At 41.1% G+C, this 24,206-nt stretch overlaps 1 protein-coding gene across 6 annotated transcripts; it reads right to left on the bottom strand.

Annotated features, from left to right (window-relative positions):
• Positions 1-3,734: 3,734 nt before the first annotated feature.
• Positions 3,735-23,824, bottom strand: LOC133628511 (thioredoxin-like protein 1). Of its 6 annotated transcripts, XM_062016771.1 has the most exons (10): positions 23,652-23,824; positions 23,389-23,573; positions 22,224-22,415; positions 21,986-22,082; positions 20,713-20,886; positions 13,518-13,640; positions 13,087-13,156; positions 12,335-12,507; positions 9,634-9,738; positions 3,735-5,186 (listed from the first exon to the last, which is right to left on the bottom strand). In XM_062016771.1, exons 5-10 carry the CDS (start codon positions 20,824-20,826, stop codon positions 5,055-5,057), a joined length of 717 nt encoding a protein of 238 aa, XP_061872755.1. In that variant the 5' UTR covers positions 20,827-20,886; positions 21,986-22,082; positions 22,224-22,415; positions 23,389-23,573; positions 23,652-23,824; the 3' UTR covers positions 3,735-5,054. The 6 variants fall into 6 exon arrangements, 4 of the variants coding, with proteins under 4 accessions (XP_061872755.1, XP_061872754.1, XP_061872752.1 ...); XM_062016770.1 differs by lacking the exon at positions 22,224-22,415; XR_009820733.1 differs by lacking the exons at positions 22,224-22,415; positions 23,389-23,573 and adding an exon at positions 7,559-7,797 and having other exon boundaries at positions 5,018-5,186.
• Positions 23,825-24,206: the final 382 nt, after the last annotated feature.

Consider the following 24,206-nt stretch of genomic DNA (forward strand, 5'->3'; position numbering starts at 1 on the left):
CCCATTCATAAGTTGATTCGCCAACTGGAGAGCCAAGGGGTGATCAGCAAAACTCACTCACCCTTTAACAGTCCCATATGGCCAGTGCGAAAGTCTAGTGGAGAGTGGAGACTGACAGTGGACTATCGTGGCCTGAATGAAGTCACGCCGCCGCTGAGCGCAGCTGTGCCGGACATGCTGGAACTCCAATATGAACTGGAGTCCAAGGCAGCCAAATGGTATGCCACCATTGATATTGCCAATGCATTCTTCTCAATTCTTTTGGCAGTAGAGTGCAGGTCCCAGTTCGCTTTCACTTGGAGAGGGGTTCAGTATACCTGGAATCGACTGCCCCAGGGGTGGAAACACAGCCCCACCATCTGCCATGGACTGATCCAGGCCACACTGGAGAAGGGTGAGGCCCCAGAACACCTGCAATACATTGATGACATTGTTGTGTGGGGTGACTCAGCAGAGGAAGTTCTTGAGAAGGGAAAGAAGATAATTCAAATTCTTCTGAAGGCTGGTTTTGCCATTAAACGAAGTAAGGTCAGAGGGCCTGCGCAGGAGATCCAGTTTTTAGGAGTAAAATGGCAGGATGGACGTCGCCATATCCCAATAGATGTGATCAACAAAATTGCAGCCATGTCTCCCCCAACTAGCAAAAAGGAAACACAAGCTTTCCTAGGTGTTGTGGGTTTTTGGAGGATGCATATTCCAAATTACAGTATGATTGTGCGCCCTCTCTACCACGTAACACGGAAGAAGAATGATTTTGAATGGGGTCCTGAACAGCAACAAAGTTTTGAACAAATTAAACAGGAGATAGTTCATGCGATGGCGCTTGGGCCAGTCCGGACAGGACCAGATGTTAAAAATGTACTCTACACCGCAGCTGGGGAGAATGGCCCTACTTGGAGTCTTTGGCAGAGAGCACCTGGGGAGTGTCGAGGCTGACCCCTTGGATTCTGGGGTTGGGGATACAGAGGATCCGAGGCCCGATACACTCCAACTGAGAAGGAGATACTGGCAGCATATGAAGGGGTTCAAGCTGCATCAGAAGTGATCGGCACAGAAACACAACTTCTCCTAGCACCCCGACTGCCAGTGCTGGGCTGGATGTTCAAAGGGAGGGCCTCCTCTACACATCATGCAACTGATGCTACATGGAGTAAGTGGATCACACTGATCACACAACGAGCTCGTGTAAGAAGGTCTAGCCGCCCTGGAATTCTGGAACTGATCACGAACTGGCCAGAGTGTGAAGACAGTGAAATATCACCAGAAAAGGAGGCAACCCGTGCTGAAGAGGCCCCATCATATGAGGAACTTCCAGATGAGAAGCGGTATGTCCTGTTCACCGATGGGTCCTGTTGTCTTATGGGGAAGCATCGGAGGTGGAAGGCAGCTGTGTGGAGCCCCCTACGCAAAGTTTCAGAAGCTGCAGAAGGAGAGGGTGAATCGAGCCAGTTTGCAGAGGTAAAAGCCATCCAGTTAGCTTTAGACATTGCTGAACGAGAAAACTGGCCAAGGCTTTATGTCTACACTGACTCGTGGATGGCAGCAAATGCTGTGTGGGGGTGGTTACAGCAATGGAAGCAGAACAACTGGCAACGACGGGGCAAACCCATCTGGGCTGCCCCAATATGGCAAGACATCACTGCTCGGCTGGAGAAGCTAGTTGTGAAAGTGCGCCATGTAGATGCCCATATTCCTAAGAACAGGGCCACTGAAGAACATCTGCATAACCAGCAAGTGGACAAGGCTGCAAAGATTGGAGCAGCTCAGATAGATTTAGACTGGCAACACAAGGGGGAGTTATTTTTAGCTTGGTGGGCCCATGACACCTCAGGTCATCAAGGCAGAGATGCCACCTATAAATGGGCTCGTGATCGAGGGGTAGATTTAACCTTGGATGCCATTGCACAGGTTGTCCATGAGTGTGAGACGTGCTACAATCAGACAAGCCAAACGGTGGAAGCCCATATGGTATGGAGGACGATGGCAGAAATATAAATACGGAGAGGCCTGGCAGATTGATTACATCACACTGCCACAGACTCACCAAGGCAAACGTCATGTGCTCACAATGGCGGAGACGACCACCGGCTGGTTGGAAACGTATCCTGTGTCTCATGCCACCGCCCGGAGCACCATCCAGGGCCTTGAAAGTCCTCTGGCGACATGGCACCCCAGAAAGAATTGAGTCAGACAATGGGACGCACTTCAGGAACAACCTCATAGATGCCTGGGCCAAAGAGCATGGCATTGAATGGGTCTATCACATCCCCCATCATGCACCAGCCTCAGGAAAAGTTGAACGACACAATGGACTATTGAAGACCACACTGAGAGCAATGGGGAGTGGGACATTCAAACATTGGGACACAAATTTAGAAAAGGCCACCTGGCTAGTCAACTCCAGAGGATCTGTGAACAGAGCTGGCCCTGCCCAATTGGAACTTTTACATACTGTAGAAGGGGATAAAGTCCCTGTAGTGCACGTAAAAGATCTGTTAGGGAAAGCAGTATGGGTGAGTCCTACCTTGGGTAAAGGTAAACCCATTCGTGGGATTGTTTTTGCTCAGGGATCTGGGTACACTTGGTGGGTGATGTGTAAGGATGGGACAACCCAGTGTGTACCTCAAGGAAAATTGATTTTGGGTGAGAATAGCCTGTGAATTCCATAAATCAAATTGTATTATGTTAGTTGTTAAATAACATTGTTGTTGTATGTCGTCATTACCATAGTTGCTCTATGCCATATCACTGACACTACAGAAAGGACCACCCAGATCACTGAAAGATGGACATGGACAAGCAAGATACAGAATAGCAGAATGTGAATTGGTGCCCAGTGACATCCTCAAGATCAGTGCTTTCAACTTACAGATAAGACACACCTAAAAGACCAACTGCAAAATCCTGATACTGCATGCAGTGACCTATCCCACACACACACCCCATCTGCCCTGCTGTGAAAGATTTATGATGAATAAGACCTGACGTTATGGACTAAACGGCTAAATGGACTTAACGGGAATGTTAGGGGGGTGGCCTATAAACTGAGGGAATGATATACTTTTCTCTGTGTGTGCCCATATTTTTTTTCAGGGAGAGGAAATGTGGTGCTCAGATGTTGTATATTGTGAAATTAGGCATGATGTAGATGGTATAGAATAAGGGGTGGAATGTCCTGGTTTGGGCTAGGATAGAGTTAACTTTGATGAGGAAGTAGGAAGGGGCACAGCATGGGCAGCTGACCTGGGCTGGCCAACAGGTATTCGATACCATACTGACATCATGCCCAGTACCTAGAAGCAGGGAGCTAGTCGGGGGCGGGGCTTGGGGAGCACAGGCGGGGCTGCCGGTGGGGGGAGGGGGGGGGGGGTCGCACCGGGTCCCGAATGGTGAGCAGCCGCGGCACGCGCCATTCCTTTTGTAACTGTTCCTTTTTCCCCCTGAACCTGTTTCTTCTTATTGTTGTTCTATTAAACCGCTCTTATTTCAACCTACGTGGGTTTTCCCCTTTTTCTCTGGTTCCCCTTCCCACTCCACCGGGAGGGGAGGAGTGAGCGAGCACCCTCCTGGCTCTTTGTTCACGGCTGGGCAAAACCACGACACTCACTCATGCATAATCCTACCCAACTTTTCATTAAGCAAATCATGTGACAGTTACATCTAAACTTTTATTTAAATCTATGTACATAGTATCATTATATAAGGTATGCATCATGTAACCAAGGACACAAGAAAAGTCTCAAATCCTATATATTTGACTAATCTTTTACAAAGATAATGTAGTGATTATCAAATCTCTCAGGTATAAATATGAGGTAAGCCATATTTAAGATGAGGCACTTAAGAACCCACAAAAGGTAACTAGCATACAAAATTATTAACAGGAAGTTATTCACATTGCCTTCAGTTCTATTCTGTGCATCACATACCTTACACCTCACCCCTCCCCCTGAAGGAGGTACAAAAGAAACTGAGTCATCATCACATGCTGTGGACTGTAGAGAAATACACCAGGGAGAAGGAAGTAGAGAAATACCAGGGAGAAGGAAGTGATACAGGGGGAAAAAAAAAGCCCACCTCTCAGAGGCTTCTCTAGACAATGTCATTTTCTGTTTGGAGCAAATACCTGCTAACAGGAAGGAATGACAATTGAGACAGGATTTAAACCTTAGTGGGATTTATGCCAATTAGAAATGTAACAAATTTAACTTTACAAATTAATTAATTATGCCAATTAAAATACTTAAGCAAGTTCTACTGGGAATTTACACAATATTCTTGGTATGTGGTGGTGATCAATGCTTATGGCACAATTCTAAGAAAATTTACCAAAGTAGTATAGGAATTCCAACTAATATGCAAAATTGATATTTGCAGTAAACATTTCTTATCAAGCTCCAGAGAGAAAACTCACACAATAAATAAAGAATTTACATTCAGGTGGGGTGCACAAACATCTATCTAACTGCACAGCATGCTACTCTGTCTGGGAAACCAGGTCAGCATTTTCTAGTAATATTGAAAAACCTAAACACTTTCAATAAGACACACAAATTCTCAGTGCCAAACAGCTAATATCAGGAGGCCATTTATGACAAATCTTCAAGTTAATGGAATGGTCACTAAAAATATGCTTTCTCCTTTGTTTTCTGAGGTTGGGAGGGAAATGGAAATTTCCCAAACAGGTAAAGTTACTCCTATATGAAAAGTATCTGTAGTTTGTGGGAAGAATGATCCCAAGTTTTCACTTGTTCTTATAGGAAAGTAGCTTAGATTTTATTTTTAGATTATGTCTGAAGGCTATTGATGTTTTAATTTTGACTTTTTAAACTCTCTGAACAAATGTAAGCTACATTCTGTCTTTTGTTTCTAAAAATAAGCCAGTCAAATTCTGACATTTAAATGGAACAAAGGAAGAGGCACAATTCCTAGAATATGTAAACTTGGAAGAAGTAATGAATTTTATTTACAAACATGTGTAGGAAGTTTCCCTAGTGTGTATATATTGTAATCTATGTCAACAAAAGCAATGATTTATTGGTAATGGCATTAAATTAAACAGATTGACAGTCCCTGGTTATGGTCAAGCACCTATCCAGGAGTTGCAGATAAAAGTGAAGATCTTTGATTGCAATAAGGCCTTCCAGTGTCTTCTGTGTCCTAGTGGCTCTCTCCTTTTTTGCCAACTACCTAGCAAGAAAAAAAACAGAAATCATGTTTAACCAAAAGAAGTCCCACCATATTAAGTCTCAAAATAAACAAGTACAACTGAATTTTTTACTCAATGCATTAATGCATGCATTATTGTAGCAGTTGCATAAGCTGCAAATCCCTCTCAAAGGGTAAGAGGGATACAAGACACAAGAAACCTTATCTTTAGTACTCATACAGACAGCAAAGCATCAGTCTCACTTTGAAAAGTAAGATGAGAGTAAATGCAACAGAACACACTTAAGAATAGATGTGTTGTATATCAAGCAGTTCAACCTTAATACACAATATGCATCAAGAAGAGTGTGGTCAGCAGGTCAAGGGAGGTTCCCCTCCCCATCTACTCTGTCCTAGTGAGGCCTCATCTGGAGTCCTGTGTTCAGTTCTGAACTCCCCAGCTCAAGAGGGACAGGGAACTTCTGGAGAGAATCCAGCACAGGGCCACCAAGATGATCAGGGGACTGGAACATTTTCATATGAGGAAAGGCTGTAGGAACTGGGGCTGTTTAGTCTGCAGAAGGAGATTGGGGGGGGGGGGGGGGAAGTATCTCATTAATATTTACAGGTATCTATCTATATGGTGGATGACAGGATGTTGGGGCATTCCTTTTTTCTATTGTATACAGTGACAGGACAAGGGGTAATGGGATGAAGCTGGAACACAAAAAGTTCCATTTAAATATAAGAAAAAACTATTTCACTGTGAGGGTGATGGAGCAGTGGAACAGGCTGCCCTGTTCCGGGTTGTGGAGTTGTGGAGTCCAGGGGTTGTGGAGTCTCCTTCCTTGGAGGTCTTCAAGACCCGCCTGGACATGTTCCTATGCGATTTGATTGAGGTGAACCTGCTTCTGCAGGGGGCTTGGACTAGATGATCTCTAAAGGTCCATTCCAACCCTTACCATTCTATAATTCTTCTTCTCTGGAGTGTCTTCAAAACCCATCTGGGATGCATTCCTGTGTGACCTGCTTTGGCAGGTTGGTTGGACTAGATGATCTCTAAAAGGTCCCTTCCAACCCCTACCATTTTGTGATTAAAAAAAATAGTGAGGAGAACCACTGGGTATTCAAATATAAGTTTATCCATTACCCTTGGCATCATTGCCATGTAGCTCACAGAGCATTTACTTTACAGTGCAACTCAAATCTATAAAGAAATTTGGAAGTCACTTGATTCAATTATTCCTTATGAAGACATTCCTTACCATGTCTCCTTCCAACTCTGCAAACTCCACCTGGAACCAAAGTTAGCTTAGTGATTCCCTTTTCAGAAAAGATAACCACTGCCACCAGATTCTGGCAAGTTGGTTGGCTAGACAACAGCAAGTGCAACTCCAGCACCCTAGATATTGCTCTGTGGGTTAGCATAGTTTGCTGCAGAAGGGTATCCAGACTCCTTCATTAAGGTAAACCGAACGCAAAATCCTGAGAGCAGAAAGTGATGGCATTTTAGTAATTTTTCAGAGAAGATTAACAGAATTCTAGTGCTTTTGCAGACCCTTGGAAAAAAAAAAATAATCCCTTTATAAGTCTAAGCAAAATAAAAATAAAGTATGTCTTCAAGCTTAAGACTTCAAACTGTAAGAGGAACTGTGGATTCCCAATTCATATCCATCTAGCTCAAGAGCAGCACTTACAGCTCTGACAAGGTGCTGTCAGAACTCATACGAACAGAGATTTCAAGATCCCACAAATGGAGCACAGAATTTCCCATTACTACTCATAATAATGCTAAAAATAGAGCAGAACTTTTTTTTAATTATTCTAAGCAATTGACTGCTATAGCCAATATAGTATTAATTATCTACACAGTGAAGTGACAATATACTGTATAAGATTCACTCAAATAGTGAAATACAAAACTAGGAAAGGAACAAAGCAAAAAAACTCCCAACACCTGTAGAAAATGTTAATGTTGTCTTTGCAGTTTGAAGCCAAGGGGACTAAGACAAAAGAATTTCTACCGATATCAGTTTCAGTTTCTTTGTATTGCTAACTGGCTACCAGACAAGTTTTGAAATCTTAAAATAAAAGGGGACAAACAGGCAAAGGGGGGGGATAGGAGATTAAGATAAGAATTAGACATTCCCTGAGGAGACTGTAGACACCTCAGGTAAATTGTAAACCTTGGAATATCTAGTCAGTGAGGAAACAAAGGAGGGTCCTTGTGGATGGGATAGGGAATAAAAAGCTGAATGTTGGATGCATGAGGTGTGCCTACTAGCTAGGACACCCGCTCTTGCAAGAACACTTAATAAGAGTGCTTCACTGCAGAGTCTGTCCTAAGTCTTTCACAGGAAAACTTGTTTGTTTCTTACACACCCACAGCCACAAACTAGGGAAGTCTTACCCACTGGAAGGATTCTTCCTGATCATCCTCCCCCCTTTCTTAATTTCTTGTCAAATTTCCAGAGAGAGATTTCTGCTATCCAGATGCTTTTGGTCAGCTATCACTGTCACAAAGTACTTGATATCTACTGATAAAAAGTACTTTTAAAGACCATTTTCACTTTCAAGGAACACTTGGTCAGGAGCATTTCGCCAAGATGTAAATTCAACCCTAATATTTAAGGTCAGGAAAATTCCAATCTGACAACATGAGGAAAGAAGAGAAAAGAATTATCAGAAGACAAACCATTTGATCAAATTAATCAAGTAAAAAAAAAAATAAAGCTAAAGATGTCAGGAAGCAATATTTATTCTTTGTGTTTCCAAGAGAACAAACTGTTCACAGATTAAGAAAAACATCACACAACACAGAAGAAAACAAGCACAGTTATAAGATTAAAGATTAGGTGTTAGCAAGTGTGAAACATCCATGAAAGATATTGCTACACCAGTATGAGGCAGGAAGTGACAATTCACCCATGTGTATTATCTGTGGATAAAAAAATCAATTACACTGATGTGGAATTTTTGTCATCACAGGTCAAAGAAAACCATTTTCTGAGCATCCCACACCATCTTCCCAAAAGGAAATGGGCTATTTGAACTTAAACCAAACAACTGACATTATTCTCAGAAGTAGATCCATTTCCCTTCCTCTCAGATTAGCTGTCATCTAGTGCATTCTAAGGTAGGGGTTACAGCCTGCACCCTCACAGAAGGTGACAGGTTTGGAGCAGGCTTTTCTTCCATTGATTGGCTTTTTCCTAAGCATCCATCCAGACCTGACTGACCGAAACCACAGACAAATTCATGGTTTATTACCAAGAGTAGGACCAGAAACACTTTATTACTGAACCTTCTGGAGCAGAGTTGGTTGCGTTTGGTTTAAATACATATAAAGAGGCTGCGCAACCAAAATTAGTAGGATGCTGTTGGAGAACTCTAATCAGGCCACATACTGAGTGCAAACACTCACCAGCTCCACACTGTGTCTTCCTAAGCAAGTGCCCAGTGCCATTAGAAGGACAAAGATCAGTACTTTGCAGCCTATTCTGGCATGCCTACTTACTGAAGAGTCACAACAAAGAAGAATACTAAGTTACGCTAAAGATATTAAAAAAAGTCAAGTCTTGGTAGAGCATTTCACAAGCTACATCTCAAGGAGCTTAAGGAAATTCAATACAGGCAGTTTCAGGAAGTAATTTGTAAAAGTACTGTATACTACACCTTTAAAGTGTGAAGTTCAGGATAACAATGGGACAGAAATTTGCTAAGACTGAAAGGTAAGAGAAGAGACAGGTTTAAGGTAAGATTTGGAGCAGGAAGTGGAGGGGAAAGATGAGTTGATGAGCCAGAAGATAGAGAAGGCTTTTCCTGATGGTAGAAGATCCAGAGAAGGTGACTTTTGCATCAGTACTGAGATTGTGGAAAAGGTGAATAAGACGCTAGATGAGCAGAGGGAGCAAGAAAGGGAGTAATGCAAAACCACTTCAATCTTATTATTACTTTAAAATTTCTTCTGCCTTTTTAGTTTTTTAGAAATGAGAAGTTAAGCTGAAAAACACAAACAAAATGTTTGCTTCTTCAGTAGCTCTTTAGAAGGCAGATGTTTAGTGACACCTTGTGATCAAATTTTTCAAATCTCAACCTTCACATTGTCCAGTGAATAAAATACTTTGAAGTAGAAATCAAGTAAATCACAAGGAGTCTAACTTGTACATGCAATTGCTTCTCTACTTCCTGAATACCATTGGAAAGCAAGTTCCAAAATAGACATGAATCCCACAACTGTTAAATAAGCCCAGCATTGTATATAGTGTAATTAACTTGACAGTCCTTCAAGTTTTCATATATGCATTATCAGTTATTCTATAAAGTTGACAACAAAATCTTGTAAGCAAAATCAAACATTTTTAAAGTAAAGCTACAGTTTTTCTTTTGGATAAGTTGTGGAATTGTAGCAAGAGTCAGATTTATTTGTTCCACTTCTGAGTCAGTTTAAAACATTCAAAAGTGCTTTTAAGAAAGAGGACTCACTCGCTTGAAGTCATTCATATTTGTTGCTTGGACTGGAGTTCCAATAAATGTAAAGTACGTAATTCTTGTTGTTTCTTCATCAGCATGATTGGATTGGACAAACAACTATAGAAAAAAGAACACAAGAGTTAAGGTTTTTTGCATTAATTTGGAGATGGAGAGCTTACCTTAGGTCCGCATGATTTTTGAACTAACCAAATTAACATTGTTTTCCACTCATAAAGGCCTCTATAACCTTTAGAGAAACTACTGTTCTCTTATTTTAAATTATTATATAGAATGCTATTGTTTTCCTGGTAATTTGTTAAAAAAAAAAAAACAAACAAAAAACACACAAAGAGCTTGAACTTTCCCAGTTTCCACTTCTGACCTGATACCACGTTCAGCAAGCAAGAACAGGATTGAAGACATCACAATTCACTATTCTCTGGAATCCAACTTGAAATGAAGTTAAATATCAATTTAACTATGTTTGCTGAAGCCCCTAAAACCACTAATGTACTTTACTACTACAGCATGCATAGTTACATGTTTTAACATCATACATCTAGTATTAATGCGGTATTTTAGGGTTTCAAACAAATAGCGAGCTTATTTTGAAACACTGATCAAGGAATTATTGCCAAAACCACTACACTTTAAAAAGACAAATGAAAGAATTTTTTGTGTGAAGCAGTATTAGTAAGGAACTTGGGAGTTAGAATAGCAATGAGGTGTTTGTGGATCTTTCCACTGTGAGCATGAAGAAAGGAAAAAAATCAAGCAAGTAGTGGCATCAAGAGCAAAGAGAGGAGGACAATAAGCAGGCAAGGGCCTTTCCACAAGCCATAGCCAGTAACTATGAAAATGCCCTTTCTGCCTCAGAAAATGTCTGTGCCACAGACCACTCTGTACTTGATTTTTTTTTGTGGCAACACCATATGCCTATGCGTGCATCATAAGCAAGACAGATTGTTGAACTAAACTAATACAGACATGTGCTCCCCCAAACAGCTTCCCTCCAGTCACAAGATCATGTACTTTCCTATACAATATGCATGGAACGTAAAGGTTGAAATGCCAAAGAAAGTACTCTTCCAACAGGAAGAAAAAAAAAGGGCATATCATGGACCAACTTTTGTTCAGAGGTGAATTGCAATGTACTTACAAATTCTGTCTCAGTAATGATACAAGAAATTCAAGAAATGCCACTGAAGTAGCAGTAATGAAGAGAACAACATAACAAATAGGGAGAACACAGCAATAGATATGCTGAATTATATTGGATTAGAAACTACAAGATATAGTATTAATAAACCAGCTAAGTTAAAATTAAACAACCTAGCAGTGATTTTTATATATTGATGAAGTATGAACTTGCCAATACTGACATGGAAACATTCACTTTTATTTCTGATTTCACACACTAGAAAAACAGGACAATTTGTGTATATGAAAACCATGCCTTCTCCAGTTCATTAGGAACCAAATGGAAGATTTTTATCCACAGGAATAGGTAAGTAACCAGAATTTCATTGCCTGCACAAAAAAAAGCAAGGTGGTGGACAAGATTACTGGCCATCTCATTTTAAGGAAGCCTTAAATACAGAATCCAGGTTTAACTAGGAAACTAAGGGAGTGCTACTGCAGTGTCTTTGCATGCAGAGTGCAAACAAACAGAATAACTATTTAATCACCTTATCACTTGTCTACTGTTTACACATCATCCTGTCTAAAGCTGACACAGGATTTTAATGAAGAATACATAACTTGTACTTCTCAGCACAACTTTGTAGAATGTAAGCCTATATGACCCATCTCTATTTCACTGGGGGAAGATAAAGTTGGTGGCAAAGGTAACTCCATAGAAATAACAGAAATGAAAATGTATCAATGGTGGATCAATGTTTTGGAGTTACAGGTAACTCATAAGCAGATGGTGATTTCAGTGGCCAGGCCATTAAAAGTATAGTTTAATTCAATCAACTATAAGTCTATAAATTTGCAAACATATAATTCACTACAAAAAGCATTTTCATGGAAAAGAATCCAGCAGTCATACTGGAAAAAAAACAGTTCAACCCAACAGCGCAGTAAACATGGACTGTGCAGTACCAGGATGATGCCAAGCATAAAGCAATTTCAGCATCAATTTAGTCATCACACATATTGCACTAGAATCTGTATTTTCAAATGGAAGGGGAGAAATTGCACCTGCATTTAGGAGTAAAAAACTATGTGAAATCTGTGGAAAGTCTCTTTCAACAAAAGAATTATAGATCATTAAAAGACAAAGGTAATTTAATTACAGCATTTAAGAACCCTCATAGAGAACAGGTATGGAGTTTAAAGATGTTGCAAGTATTTCACACTTGATGCTAGGAGAAAAACGTCATTTCTGCAATCAGATTACTGAGAGACTGAATTCCTTGCCTCCTCAGCTCTTCAAAGGAAGTCAAGATACCTTTCAAGAAGGTATATGTTGTGTTAAACAGCACACTAGCTCATAAAGAGATGAAAGCAAACTTTGTCTCACACCAGGTCAAACAAAACAATGTACACACACAGAACCTTGTCTCACCTGAAATACTTTTAGCACAAACACAGTAAACAACCAGCAGAGAGCAACTAAGAACATTGGCAATGACATCAAACACATACAGTGCTTTAAAAGCCTATGAAGTTTTCAGTCTGCACAGATCTCAAAACAGAAACTACTTACAGTTACACTGTTAACATTCTGAAATTTTACATAGCGAAGCTGGACAATACCATCTTCTTTAATATCATCTGGTGTCAGCTCCAGAGCTTGAGTTGGTTCACTTCTTTCTGCTTCCTCAAAATCCATAGATCGAGGAAGGTTGATAAAGATTTTAATGTACTTTGGACCTTGCCCTGTGTTAAGATACAGGAGTGGTATTGTGTTGTTCAAATATATTTTCCAAATGCTGCTTAAGAAACCCACACTTATAACAGTCTCTAAATACCAATCAAGGAAGGCACAAGCTTCTACAGTTCCAATATCTTACCTGTCAAGCCTAAATCATTACCCTGGATATTAAAGGGCATCCAAAGTTGCACTACTCATCTACATGACAGAGATAGAATTCCACCAAAAAGTTAATTCCAATAAAAGTGTCTAAAGATAACAGTTTTGCCATATCATAACACATCTGAACATTTTATAATTTTATAACATAAACCAAGTTACCATAAAAACTAAGCTGTACCCTTCACTAACTGTCACATGAATTCTTGAATTAAACATAACTTTTTCTTTGCAGCATATCAAACTTCAGTAAATACTTACATTTGCATCATACCAAACATCCATGCACAAGGCCAATGAAAAATGAATGAGATAAGAATTACATAGCAAATTACAAGAGACTTACTGAAGCTGCTGTGGGATTCTTGGAAGGTAAAAGGTTCCAGGGACAATGTTATTTTCAGAAAATTCAGCTAAACACTCACCGTTATCTGGCCCCTGAAGTTTCATAGAATAAAGCTTGACCGGTTGACTAAAAGCTATAGTAATTAGCAGCTGTAGAGAAAAAAAGTTGCTGTTAAAGACTGTTTTCTTTATTCTTAAAAGCAAACACAATGCCATAATTAACTAGAAATAAGGCTGAGCCTTGAAATGTAAGTACTAACTTTCACTGTATCCCACACATGTACTACTGTCACTTTAAAATATCAGGATTGGATTTTTTTTTCCCCATACATAAAGGGATATGAAACTGGAAATGCTACAACCACCTTTGTATACTAATTTTACTTGCATCCTACCACCATCTCCCACCTCTTAGTTACTCTACCATAACAATACAAAGTAGACAAGTTATTTAAAAAATGCTTGCAGACTAGACCATCATTGAAATCTCACTTAAAAACATCTACTCTACCTGCTCATCACAGTCTGATTCCAAGTAGGTAGAGTCTTTACGTAAACAATTGTCAAATCCATGCTCATCACTCTCGTTAAGACATTCACAGCCAGTTTTATTGATAAATGGCATTAAATCCATCTGAAAGTAAAAGCAAGAGCATCACTGAATGCATAAGCACACCATGAACTCATCTAGGATCAGTAAGCATTGGAATTAATGAAATTCTTCCCTCAACAGATTTAAAAAAAAAAAGAAAAACACGAGACACACAGAAAGTCTCAGGGGTTTATATCAAAAGATGTTACAAACAAAATCTATGAATACTATTGTGCTTGGATATATTCTATTCATAATAATGAAGTTTTCCTGCTGAGTTCAAAATCACGTACCCCTGAACATATACTTGACATTCTGAGAATAAGAAACTGCGCACAGGGAGAGTTTTCAGGTAAACTTTTGATAAAGAAGACTACAGCATCATAAGTCACATCACAACACAGACAAATTGACATTACACTGGAGCTATGATCAACTTCATAGAAACTCATCAAGATGGGTCTCCCTCAAAATATACTATGTATTGCAAAACAAATTAAAAGACCACCACTATAGTTCTTGCCAGGCTTCATATGCCAAGCTAGTCTTAGTTTACTTTCTTTAGCAACATATACAAATTAACTTAATGAAACTTGCTTTTTCCTTTCTCTAGGGAAAACAGAACCTACACAAATCACTATTGTGGGAATGTAAGGGAAGACCTGTAGAGGAGAATTGTAAATACACTCAAGTGACCTGCAGCTGGGGTGTCAAAATACACATATATCAATGATGCCAATTGCTGTTTAGCCCTCTGCGCTTGGCAAGTAGAACATTCTTGTTCAGATAACACAGGTCTGTGATGGAATCAGAGGCGCTTATCAGACATTCTCAAGATTCCTGCCTTGCTGTGGGAAAGATCAAAGCACAATGGAAAATTACACCTAAAAAACAATCCCTGATTCAGAGGCAAAAGCAGGAGGTTCAAAGTCTTTGTCTTTTCACTCTGCTGCTGGCTCCATGGTGCCTCTGCCTGGGGGCTCTTTCAGAGATTCCCCAGATCGTGAGATAACAAGAATAAATTTGCTCTTGGTATTTTATCCGTTGCATGCCTGTGTTACCTCATACTACAATGAATGGGTTTGCTTTATTTCTCAGCTCTTTTGTAAAGAGTCCACTCGCAGATGAAAACAGACTGCTATCCATGCTCCAAGCCATTTAGAAGGTGGTACTATTGCAAAGCAGAATAATCTGTATCAAATTCCAGATAATCTTTTTTTTTTTCCCCTGCAACTAAAGTAACCCAAGCACATAAGAATCCAGGGTAAAAATGAAGAATTTAATATCTTAAGGTCTGAAGACTGAGTATCAACATCTCTCATAACACAAATTCAAGATCAGCATGCAGAGAACATTCCAGACATAAGAAACTCAAGGAAATTTTAGGATGATAATCCAAAATATCCTTCTTAAAGGCATGTACTAGGTCTCATAGAATGACTACTCTTTAAAAAGTACATGCTAGCTTGAAAATTACTGCATACTCAGGGTACCAACAGGATCCAAAGAGAGGCTGTTGAGAGAATATAACTCTTTCTCCATTTGTCACTTCCCTTAACTCTTGAAGCTATGTTGTTCTGAACAAAAAATACTTATCTCCTTCCCAACATCCAAATTAGGTTTTGCTTTAGATACAAGGTTAAGAAAAGAGAAGGAATATAGCTCATAAGAGAATAAGGATATTTTCACGGTATCAACAGCAGCCCAGTTTCTGTTGAACATACCCTACAAATTTAGTGTGTTCAGGGCTGTGTGAGACAAGCACAAATTCCACTTAACCCTGAAATGCTGCTTTAGGGTAAGACACCACCAAGAAAGTTAACTTTTCTTCAAAGATAGTGTGTTCATGTCAAAACCAATCTAAGTGAGCAGACCTGAACTTGCTACTTGAATGATTTTGAGTGTGTTTAGGGCTGCAAGGCTAATGAGATGAATTTTGTTTTTTCACATTCCCATAGAGGCTTTCACAATTATAAATGTAAGTATTCACATACAAAGTGAAGCGAAAGGCATGCCACAGAACAGTTAGCAAGTAGCTGAACTGCTAGAAATGCAAGCCCTTGCAGTTAATTTTAATGAGAAAGATCCAGCTGGATTTACAGGTTGCTTACATTTGTCTGATCAGATATGGCTAGCTGCAATTTTAAAATATTTAATCTCAAGAAAACCAGAACTTGCATTTATCAACATAATTGTGTTCCACAGATATCCATCACAGCTAAGTTTAATGTATTACAGAATCACAGAATCTTAAGGGTTGGAACGGACCTCGAAAGATCATCTAGTCCAATCCCCTGTCAGAGCAGGACAACCTAGAGTAGGTCACACGGGAACTTGTCCAAGGGGGTTTTGAATGTCTCCAGAGAAGGAGACTCAACAACCCATCTGGGCAGCCTGTTCCAGTGCTCTGCCACCCTCACAGAGAGGGGGGGGGGGGAAATTCTTCCTTGTGTTTCTTTGGAACTTCTTGTGTTCCAGTTTATACCCATTGCTCCTTGTCCATCACTGATGTGAGCCTGGTTCCATCCTCCTGACACCTGACCTTTACATGTTTGTAAACATTAATGAGATCATCCCTCAGTCCCCTCTTCTCCAAGCTAAAGAGTCCCAGCTCCCTCAGCCTTTCATCATAAGGGAGATGCTCCACTCAATCATCTTGGTGGCCCTGTACTGAGTTCTTTCCAATAGCTCCCTGTCCTTCTTGAACTGAGGGGCCCAGAACTGGACACAATATTCCAGATGTGGTCTCACAAGGGCAGAGAAGAGGAGAAAAGAGAACCTCTCTTGACCTATTAAACACAGTCCTTCTAATACACCCCAGGATGCCATTGGCCTTCTTGGCCACAAGGGCACATTGCTGGGTCACAGTCATCCCACTGTCCACCAAGACCCCCAGGTCCCTTTACACTACACTACTCTCTATGAGCTCATTCCCCAACCTGTACTGGTACATGGTTGTCGTGGTTTGGCCCAGCTAGCACAGCAACACCACAACAGTCTCTCACTCAGTGCCCCCCATTCATCCCCACCCTCGTTAGGATGGCAGAGGCTCCAGCAAAATGGGAGTAAAAAGATCAGCAAGGTTGTTGTGGATTAAGACAAGGGCAAAGAAGGGCTCACTGCCAATTACAGATCCAGACAAAAACAGACTCCAGTACTCGACTTAGAAAGGAAGGTAGGAAAGTTTATTCTACAAGAAACAGAACAGAATAAAAGCAAAAAGGGAGTAAGATGATGAGAAAAATTACAACCAGCACTTTAAGATCTCCCTCCTCCATCCCTCCTTTCTTCCTGGACTCAGCTCACTGCTCCCAATATTTCTACCTCCTCCCTCCCCCCTCGACGGCTCAAGGGGGCAGGGAGTTGGAGATGTGGTCAGTCTCTCACAGATGGGCTCTGCCACTTCTCTCTTCTCAGATGAGGACAACTCCTGGCATTCTCCCCCTGCTCCAACACAGGGTTCCTCTCCCAGGACACAGTCCTTAACGAACTTCTCTGGTGTGGGTTGTTCCCAACAGCTGCGGCTTCTGCCAATACAGGGTCCCTCACATGGGACGCAGTCCTTACTGAGTATCTCTGCTGTGGGTTCTTCCCCACAGACAGCTTCTGCAGATACAGGGTCCCTCTCCCAGGACATGGCCTCTTCTGGGCATAAGTTTAATGAGCTGCTTTGTCGCAAGTTCCTCCCCACAGTTACAGCTGTGGATATTGGATCCCTTCCTCAGGACACAGCCTGCTCCGACCATAGTGATATTGGGTCCCTCCTTCGGGACATGGCCTCTTCTGGCGATAGTTTTAAAAAAGAAAATCACTGCCCCTGGCTCGGTGTCTGCAGTGAAGTGGTTGGGTCCCCCCCATGGGACACAGCCTCCTCTGGCCATAGTCACTGTCCCTGGCTCAGGGCCTTTAATGAAGTGAATCGCTGCCCCTGGTCTAGGGGCAGCTGTAGAAAAATGAGTCTCTGCCCTGATGCAGGCTCATTAGCAAAATAAATCTCTACCGCTGAGGGAGGGAGGGAGGAAGATGGAGGGAGGGAGGGAGGGAGGAAGGAAGATGGAGGGAGGGAGGGAGGGAGGAAGGAAGATGGAGGGAGGGAGGGAGGGAGGAAGATACCTCCTCTTCTGGCTCCTCCTTAAAAAGCGATTCGTAAAGGGGAGGGGTGGAATGTCATGGTTTTACATGACAGCCTTTTCTGGTAAGGGGGAGAGGGCTGTAAAGATGGCTCCTGTAAGAAGTTGCTCTCAACACTCCCCAGCTCCCAGCCAGACCCACTTCTGAGGCTGAGCCAATTAGATGTCTCCACAATCATGCCAGAGATATTCACCAAGGACTGCATCCCGTGAGGGAACCTGTATCAGCAGAAGCCTCAGCTGTTGGGAACAACCCCCATCAGAGAAGTTCTTTAAGGACTGTGTCCTGGGGGAGGAACCCTGTGTTGGAACAGGGGAAGAATGCCAGGAGTCATCCTCATCTGAGAAGACAGAAGCAGCAGAGACCATCTGTGAGACTGATCACATCCCCCACTCCCTTGCCCCCCCTAAGCCGTTGAGGGGGGAGGGAGGAGGTAGAGATATCAGGAGCAGTGAACTGGTTCCAGGAAGAAAGGAGGGAGATCTTCAAGTACTGGTTGTAATTTTCTCATCGTCCTACTCCCTGTTTGCTTTTATTCCATTCTGTTTCTTGTAGAATAAACTTTCCTACTTTCCTCTCTAAGTCAAGTACTGATGTCTGTTTTTGCCTGGAACTGTAATTGGCAGCGAGCCCTCCCTGCTCTTGTCTCAATCCACAACAATCTTGCTTATCTTTTTACTCCCATTTTGCTGGGGCCTCCACCATCCTAACAAGGGTGGGGGTGAATGGGGGCACCAAGTGAGAGACTGTTGTGGTGCTGCTGTGCTAGCTGGGCCAAAGCACAACAATGGTGTTATTCTTTCCCAGATGCAAGACTCTACACTTGCCCTTGTTGAATTTCATTAGATTTCTCCCTGCCCAATTCTCCAGTCTGTCCAGGTCTCGTTGAATGGCAGCACAGACTTCTAGTGTGTCAGCCACTCCCCTCAGTTTAGTATCATTAGCAAACTTGCTGACAGTGCCCTCTGTTCACTCATCAAGATCATTAATGAATATATTGAAAAATACCAGTCCCAGCACTTTTCTCTGCTAGATGGAGGCCTCCAACTAGACTCTGCCCCATTGATCACAACTCTCTGCCTTCTTCCCTTCAACCAGTTAACAATTCACCTAACTACCTGATCATCCAGCCCACACTTTCTCAGTTTTGCTGCCAGGATGCTGTGGGAGACAATGACAAATGCTTTACTGAAATCAAGATAAACCACATCCACTGCACTATCACCATCTATCCACCTGGTTACATCTTCAGAAAAGGCTATCAGGTTGGTTAAACATGACTTCCCTTTGGTGAAACCATATTGACTGCTCCTAATGACCCTCTTGTCCTTTAAATGCCTGGAGACAGCACCCAGGAGAAGTTGTTCCATCACCTTTCCAGGGATGGAGGTGAGGCTGACTGGTCTGATGTTACCCAGCTCCTCCTTCTTACCCTTTTTGAAGACTGGAGTGACATTTGCTCTCCTCCAGTCCTCAGGCACTTCTCCTGTTCTCCACAACTTACTGAAGATGATGTGCACACCACAACAACTAGCTAAGCACTGAACTGACATGTAACTAAGGGAAACATAATACACCGCAAATGTGTTCATACTTTTGATAAAACAATAGACAATTACATTTAAGGAGTAATATTACACCAAGGATTGCTTGGAGAACACCCCCTACGATGACAGCTCTAGGAAAGCATTTTGTCACATTGAAGTTCACTTACATGTGTTTAATCGTACAGCTGTCAGACAGGTTTATGATTTGCAACACACAATTGCCTTGAGGTAACATGAAAACAAAGAGAACACAGTGAAAATATATTCCTGAGAACACCAGTATTTGTAAGTGGATTGCTGCATTATTGAAATTTTGGCCAAAAAGTCAAGTTGCACCTATAAAGTTTTGATTTACCTAGAAGACATGGGCAAGTCATGCAATGACCAAAAATATAATCTGCTCATGAATATCAATTTATTATTTTGATGCAAGATTTCCAAGCTATTTAGTTTGGGGACAAATTTAGAAGTGTTCACTTTTTTTAAGCAGATTATTGAAGAATAAGGTATTTACTTAGTTTACATTATCTGTGAATACCTGGGATACGCAGTAACCCTACAGAAGCAAAATGATGCTCATTAAACATGAAACTGAAAGCACATTCACAATCAGCAAGCAATAATTCTTGTGTGCCCCTTGGACCAGGCACAGAAACTTCTCCAAGCATTCCTGGGCCATTTTTTACATCCTTGTCATTCTTTTACAGGCAAAAAGAAATCAAAAGAGAACACTTCATAGTACCATCCACTTTTGTAAACATTACCAGTTAGGCAAAAACAAAAACACCATGAGACACCACCTATCTAAAGACATCCTCCCAATGGGCATCCTATTTTCAGAGCAAGTTGTTAGAGAAGATGGAGCTGAACTGTTATGAAGGGTAATTCCTCTGGCAACAGAATCTCTCCCTCTATTTAATCTCTTAAAGAAAGAAAAGAAAATTAAAGAAAGAGTAGGAAGGAAATAGGAAAACCCTAAATGATCCTACCACCACATAATCAAGAGAGAATTTCTTAAGGAAAAACTAGAGCAACTTCTCAGTTTGACAACCACGTCTAACAATGTCTCTTTCCACAGACATTTTTACAATATTTTGGGAAGACAGATCAGGAGATCCAAGAGGGAAGAAAGAAGCAGAATAGACAGCTACAGCAAAAAGGACATCATAAAACATTAAATTCATTATTTTAATAACTCAGGGGCTACATATGGAGATTTTTCTTAAAATGTTTTACTATTCTATAACCATATTAAATACGTACATGTTAAGTTTAAGTTGTTTGAAAAAGGAAACACAGACAAGTGATCTTCTCAAAGTCATAGGGAGCTTGTAGTTTTGCTCAAAGTATTATATTTGACTTAGAGTATGTTTAGAAAGCAACGTTTTAAATGTTCAAGATAAACAAGAAAAAAAATTATCTTAAGAGTAGCATACATATCCTTTTGGGATGTCTGTATCTTCACTGTTGCCAGGATCATTCTCCAGGTGCTGCTTGATTTTTTCTTCTAAACCTACAGCATCTGCTCCTTGATACTGGTCAATTCGCATTTTGTTCCGGAAAAAGAGAAACGTTGGTGTTGCTGATATATTATTGGTAGCAGCTGTTCCCTGGAATGCATAAATTAGTGTTACCTAACAATACTACTAATATTAGACAAGAACACTAGCTTGCTGCACCTCAATAACAATGCACACACTAAACATTAATCAAACTACGTCAACTAAAATATCAAACAATAAATTAAAGCTGTTTATATGTTAGCAAATAATCAACAACTTTAAGATAAATTATGCTCTTCAGATCTTCCCAATCCTTTACATATTTGGTCATTCTTTCAACAGACTTCATATTGTCAGTAGATTTTTTTTGTACACAATAATATCATATTACTCTCATTTGCTCTCAAAGTGGAAGACAGCTTAATTTAACACTTATTTTTACAAGCTTTCTTTACACCTGTATTCCATCCTCTTCCAAGTCACATTCATGGACACCCATAAATTGCAGCCTGCTACTGCAGATCAATTCCATTGGATTTCTACCTGTATTCATACCCGTTACATACCCATAGCAGTTTTCCCAAAACTTTCCATAATTTTATGTCATTTGCAAACATTGTTACCACTTTGATGTTCATCTCCATTATAATTTGCAGTAATTCAAGACACTTCTTTCAACATGCCATTGTTAATTTTTGTTAACAACCCTTAATTCAGTCAACAGCTCACCTGCAACACTGTTGTCTGTTAAAAACAGTTGAGTAGTACTTGAGAGGAATCCAGTCTCACTAATCATAGCAGTTTATTGCTTTTTTTTAAATGTTTTTTTCTCAATAATTACAACAATATCTGTTTGGCTAGATTCTCTTTAATCCATAATAGTGCTACCTTCTATATTTAATGGTATTATCTAAATAGTGCAAGCAGCAAGGACTGTTAAACTGTCCATACATCGCTTAAATAAAGGACATCACAGTGGTAACTCCAAGAATACTTTTCTAAAGAAGAATGTTGCATGTTCATATCTTCGGGCAGATCTTAATTTTGGAGATTTGCACAATATGGTTATTTGTGATTCACTAAACATGTCCACAGTCACAGGATAGTACTCTTAGTATACTATCTGCATAGTTGTCCTTCAAATTTCCCATTCACTACAATATCTGCTTTTTCTCTTAAAACTGAAAATATGTTTTGGAGTACCAACCTGGCATTGATGCACATCAACTTCCAAAAAAGTTGCCTGGGGATATTTGTTACTCAGAGAACTGAAAGCTGAAGCTATCCTTAAACAAGGGCCACATCTATGGAGAAAAAAAAACACCCACAAAACAGATAGTTAAACTTCACTCAATCTTCTCTTGAAAAAAAGTCTGCCCCAAATAGAATTAGCACAACCACATTCTTACTGTTATCCTTAGGGCATGTAAAAATAACCTTCCTACCTGGCTGATGGATAGTGAGCAATCCTGGTGATACAATTAAGAATAACATTTAGAAACACATCACGAAGTGTTAATTCCCACTTTCATCAGACAACTTCAATATCACATGATTAGCTTCATCTATTAATTTCATATTTTCCATCTAATGGGTATAGCTTCAGCATCTTTTATCAGAAGCCAAAGTCTTGGTAACTAAAGTGACATAAGGGAGGGCAAAGAGTTACCTACTTTTCCTGAAACAAGAAAAAAAAAAAACAATCCCAACCAAAACACTAGCCACTTAGAGAACTATTGCTAACACTCCACATTACCTCCTCTGAAAAAAAAAAAAATATTGACAGTAAGATCTATATATGACTTGAAATACCTAATACTAATAACATATCACACCTTTAGCAGGAATCATAAGAGCCTTACTACAATAAAACTCACTTACTACAATTCTTATTTGACCCTGGTAGAACAGGCCTGACTTCTGCTATAAAAATACGTATCTGTCAATTATTATACCTTTGCTGGCATATATGAAGCATACACCTGCAATTGTTCCTGCAATGGTATAACCTCACAGCTCAGCTCACTGTGAAAGCAACAGTTAAAAAGCAAGACAGCAAAAAATCCCAGTAGACACTCCCTCCAACAACGTAGACAGTATCTAAATCAGAGAGCTGTGCCAATGTGAATCTGCCAGCACATACGGCTGTACAACAGCACAGACAAGATCTGTTCCACCTTTCCTATTCTCTCTTGACAGAGAGCATAGATCCACAGCAGCACAGTAAGGTAAACTCACAGATATTAATATGCTAAGATATCCAGCCATTAATTTAACTGGAATCTAACACACTGGGACATCTGGGCCCCCTATTAACAATGGTTTCCTGACCTACAATCAGAGTTTAAGCTCCCGATCTCCTCAGAGCACCTGAAGAATGACAAGTTCAGAGGGCAAGGGAAGCTGGCTCAGCTACAAAAAGGTGAATCTAACACCAGAAATAGGAAATACCATTCTGACTCTGTGACTATACTCACATGCTATAGATAGGAAATATCACTAAATCTAAAAAACAATTATCTCATAGCTTTTACTCACAGCAGCTAGCTAAAAACCAAAATGATACAACATTTTAATAGCTAACTGAACTTTTCAAGTTTAAAGTCTTACCTCACAAATAAACAAAGATACCCAAACCCTCTCAAGGTCCCCAGACGTTCTCTAGGCCCCGAAAAGCCTCCTCAACTCCATACCAGGGCAGGAGCAGCAAGGCCAGATAACAGGGCGACTTCTCAGCGGGTCAGGCCCAGCTCTCTCTCTTCCGCCTTAATGGAAACGAGGTCGCGGCAGGAAGCCTGGGAGCAGATTAGGCACATGGAGCGTCCCTACCCACTGTGAAGAGACGGGGAAGCCCATAGCCAGCTCTTACTCACCCCCGCATAGTGAACTTCACCACGACCAGGCGGGAGCCAGCAGCACTAAGCTCAAGCTGGAACTCCGTGTCGTTCGTGATCACCTTCACACCCACCATCCTCATCAGACTGGGACGGGGCTGGCCTATTATCCGCACCCTCACGGAGAGAATACCGACTCAGCCAACCCAGAGCGCGAGCGCAAGCGCGCGCACCCCCCCCCCCCCCCCCCCCCCCCCAACAACTCAGGCAGCAAGCCACGCCCACTCATCGCCATTTTGGGAGAGAGCAGGGAAGCAAGGGGTGATGCTGCTATTGGGCCATTAGCCATTTTGGTTAGGGGCAGGTGCAGCGAATTAAGGGAGAAAAGGTGCACCGTTCTTTGTGTGGGGCAGAGGAAGCAGAGGGCGGCTGAGGAGAACAGGTGAAGCTCAGCCACAGAGAAAAGTTAGTTATTGCTACTCTGAGCAGTTGGGGAGCCTGCCAGGCTGGTCAGAGGCTAGATGCTATCCTCTCCTCAGGAACTGCAAAGAGTGCCTGCACGTGGCCTCCCTGATCTAGGGCCCACCCCAGTGT

This window comes from Colius striatus, chromosome W (genome assembly GCF_028858725.1).
Source record: "Colius striatus isolate bColStr4 chromosome W, bColStr4.1.hap1, whole genome shotgun sequence".
Classification (NCBI taxonomy): domain Eukaryota; kingdom Metazoa; phylum Chordata; class Aves; order Coliiformes; family Coliidae; genus Colius; species Colius striatus.

Bases quoted from the DNA above. Each gene is read 5' to 3' on its own strand.
- LOC133628511 (XM_062016768.1), bottom strand. From the start codon at position 23,755: ATGAGGATGGTGGGTGTGAAGGTGATCACGAACGACACGGAGTTCCAG. The intron at 20,887-21,985 runs GTTGGTACTCCA...TATGCATTCCAG, and splicing joins TTGATGTGCATCAATGCCAG to GGAACAGCTGCTACCAATAA. The intron at 5,187-9,633 runs GTGAGTCCTCTT...CTTGCTAGGTAG, and splicing joins ATATGAATGACTTCAAGCGA to TTGGCAAAAAAGGAGAGAGC.